This window comes from Sminthopsis crassicaudata, chromosome 4 (assembly GCF_048593235.1).
Source record: "Sminthopsis crassicaudata isolate SCR6 chromosome 4, ASM4859323v1, whole genome shotgun sequence".
Lineage (NCBI taxonomy): Eukaryota > Metazoa > Chordata > Mammalia > Dasyuromorphia > Dasyuridae > Sminthopsis > Sminthopsis crassicaudata.
The window spans coordinates 122,476,444-122,491,990 of record NC_133620.1 but is presented as its reverse complement, the minus strand read 5'-3'; the positions used below and the strand labels follow the sequence as shown (position 1 = coordinate 122,491,990).

Below are 15,547 nucleotides of genomic sequence, written 5' to 3'. Positions count from 1 at the left end.
GTAAACAGGGTTAAGTGACTTTCCCAGTAAGTATCTGTAGCATCAGAAAGTTGAATCTTCCTGACCTCAGACCCAGTACTCTTTTCCCTGTTCCACTTAGCTGCCTCCAGGGATACAAATAGAAAAGCAAAAATAATAATAATAATAATCCCTTCTTTCTAAGAGTTCACATTCTAATGGGAAACCAACATATACAACAAGTTTCATACACAAATCAGAAAGCCCTGAAGTATTTTAGAATCTCCAAAAGTGATCTATAATCATCTAAATTAATTTATCTGTCATTAGATTGTAAATTCCTGGAGGGCAGGAACTGTCTTTTGACTCTTTTTTTATATCCCCAGCACTCAGGACCGTGCCTAGCACATAGCTGGTGCTTAATAAATGTTTATTGAATTGATTATCTACCTAGAAAATACCAAGTGGATAAATTGCCAGATTGTAATATGCATTTGGATGAAAAGCCTAAGGAACTTGTCCATCTCTATGTATGTCTTCTATACCCAGTTCAAATGCACAAAGTTGAGAACAGAATAGGAAAAAGAGAGCCAGCTAGATTGCCTTTAGGGAACTGCAGAGCCCCCTTTGATGTCCCTAAGGTTCCCAGGAAATCAAAAGCCTATTGTTTTTAATATTAATATTCTACTGATGATAGTGTATGGCATCAAGACATGGAATACAACAATCTCAAACAATTAAAAATATCATACAAAGGACAATGGAAAAACAGATTGTTGATATGAATAGGCTGCAATATATAATTAATGAGGAGCTTTTTAGGTCAACAAGAATTAAGAAACTATATGACAGGAAGAAAACATGAGTTAGTTACATACTAAAGAAAGGAATGACAGGTGGATAGTCAGAGTTCTCCTAGTCCTCAAAATATCAGGAGAAAGTAAGATCTCAACACATTGGGTGGATCCCTATGGATAAGAGGGGTAATCTTGGATCAGTCACATTATCATCAGAGAGAACTTTGAAATCAATGAGATCATTGCGATGCAGGTGAACTTTATGAAAATTGTGTAAAATAATCACTGAAACAATGTTCTCTTTGATCTTCAAAAGAAGAAAGATTGGGGTCTCCCAGGCTCCAGAGAATCTTGAAAAAAGGCACTTCCTTCAAAGATAAGCAATATCATTCAAGGCAAATCATCTCCCCATTGATTTTTGGGGAGTCACATCCTCATTCAGGAAACTCAAAAAGCTTTCAAAGTGATTTTCATTCAATTAGGAGATCTGGGCCTGATATTGATAAATATCTAAGTCTGGGGACATTGGCTTTCTTTTCAACTGGGAACTTCAGTCTCAGATTTCCCATTAAAGGGCAATTTTAAACTCATTTCTCTGCAGAATGGCCAAAGTAGGAATTATGCTTCTCCCAAAAGACCTCTCTCTCCTCTTGAAACAGCCTCCTACTAGGACTCCTGCCCGCTGTGAAGAGATCCTCTTCTCAGTGCTAATAAACTTCCCTTTGCCACAAACAGATTTCAGGTTTGTCTCAAAAACCTGTGCCTCCTACCAAAAGACCAAAAGGTCTACAAGTCTGCACTGCCAACACTAGAACAGCATCAATTGATCTTGAGTTTTTAGTATATAGAATGCTGATGATTTGTGTACATTTACTTTGTCTTCTGCTACTCCACTGAAACATTGCCTTGATTTCTTTAATGCTCATTGGGATTGTCCAGGCAAACCATCATGTCTCCAACAATGGGGATAACTTTACTTGCTCTTTACCCATGTTGTAACTTTAATGTTTGCACTAACATTTTAGAACACACATAATAGTGTATAGAAGTGAAAGTAATAATTTTTGGTTTATGTCTGTCTTTATTGAGAAAGCTAGTGTTTTCCTATTACAAATAATGCAACCTTTTAGTTGTTAGTAAAAAATGGTCTTCTCTGCCTATAGTTTTAAGGGTTTTTAGCATAAATGAGTATATATTTTGTTAAAAGTTTTTATTTTTTCTACATTCATTGATACACTTATGGTTTCAGTTGGTTTTGTTTTAATATGATTATGTTAATTTTTTTTCATAACATTGAACCACTCATATTCTAGGACAAAATTCAACTTGGTCATAGTAAACTGACAGAAGAGAGAGAGAGAGACAGATTGAGAGAGAATTCTAGGGGTTTTTTGGCTAAGAATTTATATAAGTTTTTTTATAGATATTCATTAGTGATATTGTATTACTGAACTTATTTCTTGAGTACCGATATGAATTGATCAATTTTTCTTTAGAACAGAAGGATTGATAATGAGAGTTTGAAAATTAGTCTGGAGAAAATGGATTTTATAGAGAAGAACTTACTAATTTGAACAGAGAAAGAATGGGATCCTGGTTTAAGGTGGAGAAGCTGTACCATTTACAACAGATTTCTTTATATATGTAACATTTATAAAAAAAAAAAAATACAGCTTTTTTTTTTTTTACAAAGGTTGGGTTTTTGTTTTTTTTTGTCTTTGAGTCTTACATCTGAGTCATTTCAGATACTTTTTGAAATCCTGTAGAAATGGTCACAAATAGGATGAAATTTCAAATAGCCATGGGGACTTTTTGGAATCAAGTTTTTTGTTTTTGTTTTTTTTTCTTCACTTTAATGTTCTGAATATTGGTGTCTCTTGAGCTTTTGGGTAAGACATTATGAATGTTAGCATTTTAAATTTGTTTTTCTTTGTTGTTAAAATCCAGGCATCTGATGACAGCAATTGGACACTTTAGGGTTTGAATTCCTGTGTAACTCATTCCAAAGCACTGGGATTACATTTTGGCTTCTTTTTAAAGGAATACTACCACAATCAGGAGACCATTAAAATGAAAATATGCCACAGGGAGGGAGTAGAGGGTTAGTGGTTAAGAGTCTAGGCCTAGGAGCCAGAAATTTCGGGATCTATTCTTGTAACTACATTAGGATATGATTTTTTAAAAACATTACTCTATGTATTGCCCGTATCTTTCCATGTCAGATATCTACTAGAAAAATAGGGCCATAGATTTAGAGCTAAAAGGAAACTTAGAGAACATATAGCCTAACCCCTCTCATTTTATAAATGAAAAAATTGAGGCTTAAGAAGGTAACCTTATTAGCCCCAAATCACATGGAGAGTTGTGTCAGGGAACACTATAATCTTAAAGGACCTTGCCCCATGCTATGTTGGAATAGGTTACAATTATACAGTGAAACTTCATTTATTAAATCCCTTGGGAATGAAGCTTCTCTATAGGAAACCAACCATTAAAAAAAAGGGGGGGGGGAAGAGATCCTTTTAAAGCATATGAAACAGAATGACTTACATTGCACCTGTATGACAAATGCATCTCCATTGCCTAATTTATGTCTATCCCATCCCATCCAAAAGTAAATACGGTCAACCCAAGCAAAATGTAGTCTTAAGAAATTTAATTTTCACATCCCCAGCTTCTTTTCCCTCTTTCCTACAGAAATACCTATGTTACATAGAACAGTGTATTTTTGTTAACTATTCATATCCAGTGATTCACTGATTATACGTTACCCCAAACTGTCACAAGAGTACATTGTCCTGGCATTTAAATTTTAAATTCTCTAATTATGAAACAAATTATACAAATCATGATATGTGTAACATAGGAATTTAAGGCATCAGCAAACAAGTGAGGATTTTTTTTTTTTTTTTTTTTTTTTGCATAGTAGAGCATTAGATTTGACATAGCAAGATCTGTATTCAAAACCTTCCTCAAATACTTACTATCTATATAACCCTGGGCAAGCCGCTTGAGCTCTTTCAGCCTGGGTTTCCCCACCTATAAAATATTAATAGCTAACATTTCTATAGTGCTTATTCTGTTCCAGGAACTATACAATTTCACAGTTATTAAATTATTTGGTCCTCACAATAACCCGGGGGGGGGGGGGTAAGATGTTATTATTATTCCCATTTTACATATGAGAAAACTTTAAAAAGCAGAGGTTAAGTAACTTGCCCCATGTCACAAGCTAGTAAGTGACTGAGACTAAACTTTAGCTGAAATCTTGACTCTAAACTCGGATTATACCCTGGTACCTACCTCACAAGATTGATGTGAAGATCGAATAAGTAAAATTTATAGTACTTAGCAAATCTTGAAATATTGTATCAATATCCATTTCTAATGATCTTGTGATGAAGAGAGCCACCTGCACCCAGAGAGAAGACTGAGGGAACTGAGTGTGGATCACAATATATTATTTTAACTCTTTTTGTTGTTGTTTGCTTGTATTTTGTTTTCTTTCCCATTTTTTTCTTTTTGGTCTGATTTTTCTTGTGCAGCATGAAAATTGTGGAAATATATATAGAAGAATTGCACATATTTAACATATATTGGATTACTTGTCATCTAGGGGAGAGTGTGGGGAGGAAAGGAGGAAAAAATTTGGAACACAAGGTTTTGTAAGGGTGAATATTGAAAATTATCCATATATATGTTTTGAAAATAAAAAGCTTTAATAAAAAATATATTTTGAATTTTAATTTTTTTTCCTCTTCTCCCTTATCTCTCCCCTACCCTTCACAAGGCAGCATGGAATCTGATATCAGTCATACATATATAATCATTTTAAACATATTTCCATATTAGTCATGTTGTGAAAGAAAAATCAGAACTAAAGGAAAAAAGCCATGAGAGAGAAAAAAATAACAAAAAAAGGAAAAAATAGTATGCTTTGATCTTCATTCAGTCTCTATACTTCTCTGGATGTAGATGACATTTTCCATCCCAAGCCTATTGGAATTGACTTGGATCACTGTATCTCTGAGAAGAGCTAAGTCTATCATAGTCTATCACTGTGTTTCTGTTACTGTGTATGATCTAGTTCTGCTCTCTTCAGTCAGAATCAGTTGATGTAAGTATTTCCAGGCTTTTCTGAAATCCTCTTGCTCATCATTTCTTATAGAACAATAATATTCCATTACATCCATATACCACAATTTAGTCAGCTATTCCCCAACTGACAGACATCTCCTCAGTTTCCAGTTCCTTGCCACTACAAAAAGAGCTGCTACAAACATTTTTGCACAAGTGGGATTTTTTTCTCTCTGAACTTAGACTTGAAGAAAAACAAGGATTCTGGAAGGAGTCAATAAAAATGCTCTATAGGCAATGAGAATGAGCTGTACAAGTCCAGCAAAATAAAAGATGGCAGAATGAGACCAGATAGCAGCTGGTGGCCCAGTTTTAACTGCAACCAAAAGATGTGTAAAGGGGAGGAGACTAGAGTGGAGGTAGGTCAGAAACAGACTGAGAAGGACTAAAAAAGACTGGGTGTAGGGTCTGTATTTTATACTATAGGCAGGAGTCACTAAGTTTGGGAGCAGAGGAATGACCTGGTCAGACCATATCTTGGAAAAACTCTTTTCTGGATATAGGAAGAATGAATTTGAGAGAGGAGAAAGAGAGACCAAGAAAGAGATTGTTGCAATAGTTCAGATGAAAGATGGTAATAGCCTGAATTAGCTTGGTGAGGAGACGGATGTGAGAGATTTGCAGAGGCCTTTGGTGACAAGAGAGTGGGAGAGGTTTCTCACAACAGTGGAAAGCAAAAACATTGGAATGTGGGCAGATGTTGAATTCCAAATATTTATGTTTTCTAAAAAAACATCTGGTCAGTCAATTTATTTGACATTTAAGAGTTGATATATTTGAAGGCAGTGTTCTAGCATTTCCTAATTATTGTTTACAAAAATAAAATGTTCACTTTTGGATTAATCAGTGTTGCCATTTTAAAATTTCTTTAAACTTTTTGACTGTTCCCAAATATGTTTTTCCATTAGTCTGTGTTTCACTTCATATTCCATTCACTAGATTTCTTTTCTCCTGGCTTTATTGGAGAGTAACTGTAGCATTTCTTTTATTAAGAGATACCTATGTGGGGCAGCTAGATAGAGCACCAACCAGCCCTGAAGTCAGAAGGACCTGAGTTCAAATTGTGACCTCAGACACTTAACATCCTAGCTGTGGGACCCTGGACAAGTCACTTAACTCCAATTGTCTCAGCAAAACAAAACAAAACAAAAAAGAGTTACCTATACCTCTACCCACCATCCCTAAGAATGACACTGTTGAAGGGAAGAACAGAATTTGAAAGAGGTTTAAATTTCCTTCTATACTGACACAGTATCCCAAAACTAAATATGGTTTTAACTTTGATAGGTTAAAAACTTTACAAAGACTTTTGGAACATTGTATAAAAATAGTACTCAAGATTCCACCAGTTAGCTGTAAGTCACAAAGACATACAAATAAAAAAGTGGTTGTCATCCTAGCATGTCCTTCAGTTAAGCTTTGTGAAATTTTACCCTTTCCTTTAAAACAGTCAGTGATATTAGACTAAAATTCTTGTGGTCTCTACACATTTCTCTCTTACATTTTAGTGAGTCCCCTAATATATTTTCAACTAGTTTTATATTCTTTTTTCCCCTATTGTGCCATGGGTATATTCCTTATATAGTCTTAGCTTTTATTTTTAATATTCTTTTCTCTTAGGAAACAGTCCTGGTGAAATGCAATCGTCCTGGTCATCCTTTGGTCAATAAGACATTTCAATTTGAAAGGTAGGTGACATGCAGAATGGCTTGTTAGAGTAATAAATACCATTATAGCAGAAAAGCAGATCCTGCAGCAGAGACTGATAGAATAAATTGTGCTGGAGTACTGACTTTGAAAATATAATTAATAGAATTACAGATTCTCAGAACTGGAAAGGGACTTAAAAACCATTTAGTTCAACCCCTACCTAAGAATCCAGTTTAATGGCATTTCCTACAAATGGTCATCCAGCTTCTGTTTGAGACTTTGTTGAGTACCATTAGGTACCATTGAGTTATTACTTATCTCAGCAAGTCAATGAGGTATAGTAGAGCGTACACTTGCCTTTGAAAAAATGTGGTAATTAAAAAGGTTGAAACATTGATTCTGGGCAATTTAATTATTTTATTAATAATGCAAGCATTTTAATAAATGGATAGTCATTTATAGATCTCTCTCTTAGAGGAAGACAACTATGGCACCTGGCTCATAATTTACATGTTCTTTTGGAATTCCCCAAGATGGCTATTAATTCCCATTGGTTAACAATTAGTGAAAGAATATTACAATGAGAAGCTGAGCATGGTATCAACTCACCCTAGGACAGAGACTATCTCTATATCCAGACCACCCCCAACTTTAGGCAATTTAGATAAAGAGATTCAGATAAAAATTCTCCACCCAATTTAGACAAAAGGGTCTGTCTCCACCCAACCTAGATTGAATGGAATTCATCTCAGCCTAGATATTATTTATAAGATGGGGTGGAGTTGTAATGAGGAGGTTAGTTCAGCCTTCAGATACTGACATCTTGAAATGAAGATTAAGAAAAATGAAGGAACTCTGAATATTCCCAAATCATTAGTTATTAACAATTATTTCTCTCATTTATGAGCATTAATCACTTATAAGTTGTCACTTAATCTGTCTCAGCTTCAGTTCTTTTGAACTATGAAATGGAAATAATAATAATACCAGGAATACCTTCTTATAGAATTAATATGAAATTCAGGTAGATGACATATATAAAGAACTTTGTAAACTTTAACAATTTCAGATAAACAGATAAAATAGTTTCAGCAGTATTTGTTGGAGCCACCTCAGACCACCTTAGAGTCAATTGGCAAATGTGTCAAATCAGAGTCTGATTTATTGTTTTGTTGATTTTCTAAACTTTAGAAAATAATGGGGGAAATATTAATAATGCAAATTAAGCTTAAAAATGTATCCAGCATACTTTCAAAAAAGTGGGGAGAACTAGCTGTTAAATATTTACTAGCACAAAACTACATGTAAACGTCAGCTATCATTATTGTTGGACATTTTGCCATGAATTCAAATATTTATCAATGTTGTTTTACATAATGATAAAAAAATTCACAAAGATCAATTTTTTATGAATATAATAACTAGAATACCAAGTGAGCTTCTCAGATACAGCCTGATCCAGATTAAAAAGTTTAACAATATAAATAAAAATATAATAAACCATAGTGGAGAGTTCCAGAAATCTATGGTTGGCTTGTGTTTTTTAACTTTGCAACCAATAACTTGTGTCATTTTGATCCAAATCTGGGAGGGATAACTTATATGCTGGATGACAGAATTAGGATCCAAAAAGATCTTAATGGGATAGAACATATCCAATAAGATTGAAACTTAATAGAAAACATGTAAAATCTTAAACTGGAGTTCAAAATCCTAATGTCATGACTACAGGGTAAGGGAAGCATATTTAGACAGGATATCATCATCACATAGCAGTTTATCTGAAAAAGATCTGTGTGTTTTGACATATTCCAGACTCCAATGTGAGTCAATAAGCTCATTTGCTCTAGGGCTACATGAACAAAGGTACAATTATCAGGGATGAGAATATGATGTTCTGCAGTTACTCTGCTTTAATCAAACCATATCTGGGTACATATTTAGGAAGAATATAGATAAGCTGGGGAGTGTCTAGAAGTGGTCAACTAAATTGGTAAAGAGTCATTTGAGGATCAGTTGAAATGAAGGAATCTGGGAATCTCAGTTTCCAATTAGTTTGAATAAAAGAAGATTCAGGGGGATGTGATAGATTTCTGTCTCCCTGTATTTTAAGTATTATTATATAGAAAATAGATTAGACTTATTCTGTGGGGAGGACAGAACATATATAACTGTGGATTTCATATAAACTGTGTCCCCTTTAATCTTTGGAGGGGGGTCTGATGCAAACTGTGCCCCCTTTAATCTTTGGGGGAAGGATAAGGAAGAAAGAAAAGAAAGAGAAAGAAAGAAAGAAAGAAAGAAAGAAAGAAAGAAAGAAAGAAAGAAAGAAAGAAAGAAAGAAAGAAAGAAAGAAAGAAAGAAAGAAAGAAAGAAAGAAAGAAAGAAAGAAAGAAGAAAGAAAGAAAGAAAGAAAAAGAAAGAAAGAGAGAAAGAGAGAAAGAGAGAAAGAGAGAAAGAGAGAGAAGAGAGAAGAGAGGAAAGAGAGAAAGAGAGAAAGAAAGAAAGAAAGAAAGAAAGAAAGAAAGAAAGAAAGAAAGAAAGAAAGAAAAGAAAGAAAGAAAGAGAGAGAGAGAAAGAGAGAGAGAGAGAAAGAAAGAGAGAAAGAAAGAAAGAAAGAAAGAAAGAAAGAAAGAAAGAAAGAAAGAAAGAAAGAAAGAAAGAAAAGAAAGAAAGAAAGAAAGAAAGAAGAAAGAAAGGAAGGAAGGAAGGAAGGAAGGAAGGAAGGAAGGAAGGAAGGAAGGAAGAAGGAAGGAAGGAAGGAAGGAAGGAAGGAAGGAAGGAAGGAAGGAAGGAAGGAAGAAAGAAAGAAAGAAAGAAAGAAAGAAAGAAAGAAAGAAAGAAAGAAAGAAAGAAGAAAGAAAGAAAGAAAGAAAGATCACAGAAGATCATGCCATGAATGACATCCCAAAGGATTCACCTGTCATTTGGCAAGCTTTGTGAAGCCATTGAACTAGGAAATGGCATGAGGACTGAGTTTTTAGAAAGATTAATCTGGTAGTTGAGTTGATATGAAATCATATCAGAGACAAGGAGATTAGTGAGAAGACTAATTGAGTGGGAAAAGATAATGTCATCCTTAACTAAAGATTATCAATCAATCAATAAATATTTATTAAATATTTACTATATTCCTGGCAGCGAGGTAGTACAATAGAGAGAGAGCTGGGTCTAGAGTCAGGAAGACTCCTTTTTCTGAGTTCAAATTTGGTCTCAGACACTATCAGCTGTGTAACCCTGGGCAAGTCGCTTACTCTTGTAACCCTGGAACCACTTATCTGTTAAATAAGGTGCAGAAGGAAATGGCAAACCACTATAGTTGTTTGCTGAGAAAACCCCAAATAGGGTTGTAAAGGGGTGGACACTACTGAAAATGACTGAATAGCAACAAAAATGTGCCTGGCATTAAGCTGTTTTAGGCAAAACACTCTTTCCTCTCAGTGATCTTACATTCTATCCTTAAGACAACAAGTTCATATATCAATATATGCAGAATTCAACGTGGTTAGTGAGGAGTGAAGGTACTGATAACTAAAGGAGGTCAGGGAAAGTCAGGAAGATGCTTAAAGGGATTCTGTGAGCAAGAGCTGAATTCCAGGTCTGGGGAACTGAAGATGTGATCACTTGGGAATGTAGAAAATGGGGACAGACTTAACTAGTTGGGTGAAGTCAGGAAGTCATAAGATTCCAAGATTTTAATCTTGGTGACTGGGAGACTGCCAGTGCCATTATCCAAAACAGAGAAGTCAGGAGGGGCAGACTGGGGTGAGGAAGTATGGGAGGTTTGGATGTAATGGAAAAGAAAAGGATTTGAACCACATTCTGCTCTTAAGGTGATTCAACAGTGTTGAAAATGCTTAGACACCTGCAATCAGAAATCCCATCAATCCAACCAGTTCATGGTCTTTCAACCAAATAAATTAAAAAAAAAAAATTTCCCCCCACTCATTAGAATTTTGTTTCCCAGTTATATGTAAAGATAATTTTCAACATTCATTTTTTTTTAACACTTTGCATTCTAAATTTTTTTCCTACCTCCTTTTCCCTCCTAATATGGCAACCAATCTGATATAGATTATGCATGTACAATTGCATTAAACATATTTACACATTAGTCATGCTGTGAAAAGAAAAATCAGAACAAAAGAGAAAAACCAGGAAGGGGGAAAAAAAGTGTAACTAGCATGCTTTAATCTGTATTCAGACTCCATAGTTCTTTGTCTGCAAATGGATAATATTTTCCATCATGAGTCTTTTGGAATTATCTTAGATCATTGTATTGCTGAGAAAAGTTAAGTTAAAAAAATTTTTAATTTTAATTTTGGAAATAAGTTTGAGCTACTGGTGAAAGATTCAAGTGAGATAGAAATGTGTTAGTTGAGAAAAATGAGGCTAAAAATAAATGTTTATAGTTATCTTCATAAAATTTATAATTCAAGTCATTGGGGCTAAATGAGATTGTCAGAGGAGAGCATGTAGAGAACAGAAAAAATTGGGACAATTTGGTAATGCTTGAACATTGGAGATAGGAAAAAGGGGAAAAACAATAGTAGCAGGAGACTCAGAATAATGAAGTCTAAGCAATGGGTCTCTAACCTCTCTTGGTACAACCCTTTCATGTAAAATATTTTTGGATTCCCCTCTCACCATAATAGTACTGTTGTACTATTCCCTATATATTACTACCCTCAATTTTCTATTATCATCTTATATTCTCCCTTAGCAAAATTCTAGAAAACATTGCCTATGTTTATTGAATATATTTATTTTCTATTCACTCATTCCCCAGCTCTTTTTCTGAATTTTTCCAAAGTTATTAGTAATCTCTTAATAATACATCTGATCAGCTTTTCTCAGTCCTCATCCTTTTCAATCTAACTGTTAAGACATTCTTTTCTGTCTAGGTTTTTTGGTATATTTTTCTTGATTCTCTTCCTGACTGATTGATCCTTCTCAGTTTCCTTTGCTAGTTTGTCATCTAGATCACACATCCCACCAGATGATGTTTGCTAAGGATTTGTTCTAGATATCTTATTCTTCTCTCTTAGTGACCTCATTGGTTCTTATGGCTTTAATTATCACCTCTATGTATCCAGCATCAGTCTCTCACCAGGCTTTAACCCCACATCATCAAATATCTGTTGGACATCTCAAAATGGATATTTTGGAGACATCTTAAACTTAGAGACATTTCAATTCCAAAAACTCTTTTTTTTTTCCTCTCCAATCTAACTGTCTTCCATTTCTTTCTTTTTCTTCATTCAGTCTCCATCATTCATAACTTTGACTTTAGGCTTGACTCCTCTGTCTCACCCCCATATATCAAATTAGTTGACAAATCTTGCCACTTTTATTTTGATTATATATATATATATATATATATATATATATATATATATATTTTTTTTTTTTTTTTTTTTTTTTTTTTTTTTTTGCCTCTGACCCTTTCTTTCTGCTCCATTCTACTCCAGGCCCATCATTTCTCACTAGATTACTTCAACAGCCTCATAATTGGTTTCTGCTTATTCCACAGACCTGCCAGAGAGATTTTCCAGTCTCACTGTAAATTACTCTCTCTCTCTCTTGTCTCTAAGAGCCAGTCAAATGGGCCTTTTCTTTGTTTTTTACATACAACATCGATTTCCAATCCCTATGGTTTTGCACTGGCTCCCCCATGCTTGCAATATATTCCCTCCTCATTTCCATCTAATGGAGTTCCTCTCTTCTTTTAAGACATAGTTCAGGCATGACCTTGCACATGAAGCCTTTTCTGCTCCTCCCAATTGCTAGTTTCCTCACAAATTATCTTATATTTATGCTCTTTATATTATAAGTACATACACACTTATTTGTTTTCTGCTTCAATATAATAACTAACTTTATATAGAACTTACTATGTGCTAGACACGATGCTAAAATTTTTGCAATTATTATCTCATTTGATCTTCATAATAATCCTGCAAGGTAACTTCTATTATTATCCCTATTTTCCAGATGAGGAAAGTAAAGTTAAATGATTTTCCCAAAGATCACTCAACTGAAAAGTTTCTGAGCCTGGATTTTTAACTCAGGTCTTCCTGATTCCATGTCCAGCACTCTATCTACGAGCCACTTAGTGACTCCTGTAAGTTCCTTGAGAGTAAGGATCATTTCATTTGTTGCATTTGTCTCCCCAGTGCCTGGCACATAGTTGGTCCTTAAAAAACGATTGCTGAAAAATAGGAAAATAAATGTCAGAAACTTGGCAGAGACCTAAATCTCACATCCCATAAGGTGAAAATCAGTACATGAATTAGACATAAAAGGTGATACAAGAAGAGTAAGAGATGGTTTACATGGCAGATATTTAGAGAAGAAAGAAATTTATGGCCTAAAAAGAACCAGAAAACATTATAAAATGCAAAACGGACAACTCTGATTATGTTAAATTTAAAAGGTTTTGCACAAACAAAACAAATGCATCCAAGATTCTAATCTTCCTTCTAAGGAAGCAGAAAGATGAGAAAAAAAATTTACAGTCAGTATTTCTGATAAAGGTCTCATTCTTAAAATATATAAAGAACGGTGTCAAATTTATCAGAATATGTCATTCTCCAGTTGATAAATGGTTGAAGAATATGATCAATTTCCAGATGAAGAAATTAAAGCCATCTATAGTTATGTGGAAAAAAAATACACTAATTCACCATTGATTAGAGAAATGCAGACTAAAACAACTCTGAGGTACCACCTCACATTTCTCAGATTGGCTTAGGTGACAGGAAATGATAATGATAAATGTTGGAGAGGATATGGGAAAACTGAGATCCTAACACATTGCTAGTGGAGTTGTGAAATTATCCAGCCATTCTGGAGAGTAATTTGAAACTATGCCCAAAAGGCTACCAAATTGTGCATACTCTTTAATCCAGCAGTGTCTCTACTGGGTCTGTGTCCCAAAGAAATCATAAAAAAGGGAAAAGGACCCACATGTGCAAAAATGTTGGTAGCAGCTCTTTTTGTGATGGCAAAAATTTGGAAAATTAGTAGATGCCTATCAATTGGGGAATGGTAATATATGTCACTAGTTATGATATATGGAAGAAATGGAATATTATTGCTCTATTAAAAAAAATGAAGAGGGGGCAGCTAAGTGGTATAGTAGTTAGAGCACCAGCCCTGAATTCAGGAGGACCTGATTTCAAATATGACCTCAGACACTAACACTTCCTATCTGTGGGATCCTGGGCAAGTCACTTAATCCCAACTGCCTCAGAAAAAAAAAAAAAAAAAAAAAAAAAGAAATTATTCTAGAGGCCAGTGGAAAGAGAAAGGAACAAATGAATGAATTCCAGCATGATCTAGCTTCATTTTATTGAACTTGAACTTTATGAGAGCATGGTTTTTTCCTCAGTGTATTCATTATAGATTTGATTATGTTAAATCTATTAGCCAAAATCACTTTAAGTGAATGAATATCCATTGCCTCATTTTCAGTCACTTAATGGTGCCAGCTAACTATCTCAAAATGTAGTCCACAGATCTTAAGGCTTGACTCAATCAATCCATGGGTTTTTTTCCCCTTGTGCAACCAGCTGAACAATGCTCTTTTGTTGGTTGTTTGGCCTATTTAGCCAATTCCTTTCAGAGCCAGGTGGTTTAGAAGTACTTACATAAAATCTTTGCCGAACTTCCAACACTACACATGCAGAACAGCAAAATGAACAAGCCAGTCCTTCAGAGTCGCTTTTACAATTCATAAACTCAAATGAATGCTGCCTGTTTCCCAAATAGAGCTCCATGTTTTCCAGACATTTCCAGGAGACAGTACTTATGCAAGAGCTCTGTTTTTTTATTTTTATTTTTTCCTAAAACTTGTTATTCTACAGATATTAGATGGAGTGTCTTTTGTCCCTAGTACTGTACCTATTTTCAGAATTTATATATTAGAGGGCTGAGGTTGGATGGAAATAATTTCCCCCCCTAAAAAACAGTTCTAAAAGGAGTTTTTGGATCTTCTTCCAATATTACTTTCTCATTGCTTTATGAAGTTTAATTTTATTTAGCCTCCAGAGTTAATAAACTGTGTATGTATTTTTACTCAGCAATATCACTATTTAGGCCAGTAGTTCTAAAGGTATCAAAGAAAGAGGAAAAAGATCTATATATACAAACATTTATGAAAATACTTTTGTCATGGTCAAGAACTAGAAACTGAAGGGGCAGCCATCAGTTGGGGGGGATGACTAAGCAAATTTTAGCATGTGCATTTATTAGAATATCATTATGCCATAAGAAATGACAAAATAATTTCAGAGAAACCTGGGACTGAACTGATACTGAGCAAAATGAGAAGCAGGGGCTTTTTTATTTTATTTTATCTTCCCCCCCTCCCCACTCTACTAATTGCTTTAATTTTTTTTTTCTGGTTATACATGTACATTAATTTTTTAAAAGACACATTTCTTTATGAATCCTGTTAAGAGGGAAAAATCAGAACAAAAGAGAAAAACCACAAGAGAAAAAAAAAGTAAGAAAAAGAATAAGTGAACATCAGGAGCATACTTTAAAAGGCTCTGATCAATGCAATCCACAATCCCAGAGAAGCAATGAAGAAATACCCTATCCATTTCCTGATATAGAAGTGATAGATTCAAGCCACAATATTAGATAATAATATTTAAATTTTTTGTTTTTTGTTGTTTTTTTGCTTGCATTTTTTTTCTTTCTCATTTTTTCTCTTTTTGATCTGATTTTTCTTGTGCAGCATGATAAAAGTAGAAATATGTATAGAAGAATTGCACATATTTTAACATAGAGGATTACTTGCTGTCTAGGGTAGGAGATGAGGGGAAGGGAAGGAAAAACATATGGAACACAAGGTTTTGCAAAGGTGAATGTTGAAAATTATCTATGCGTATGTTTGGAAAATAAAAGTTTTTATCGAAAGGAAGAAAGAAAGAAAGAAAGAAAGAAAGAAAGAAAGAAAGAAAGAAAAGAAAGAAAGAAAGAAAGAAAGAAAGAAA

The 15,547-nt window shown here is 34.3% G+C and overlaps 1 protein-coding gene across 1 annotated transcript in view; it reads left to right on the top strand.

Moving 5' to 3' along the window:
• Positions 1-15,547, top strand: part of KIF25 (kinesin family member 25) — a 99,873-nt gene that overhangs the window by 47,282 nt on the left and 37,044 nt on the right. Inside the window, exon 8 of the mRNA XM_074265167.1 lies at positions 6,513-6,580. Coding sequence (XP_074121268.1) covers positions 6,513-6,580 — 68 coding nt within the window. The remainder of the gene's footprint in view (positions 1-6,512; positions 6,581-15,547) is intronic.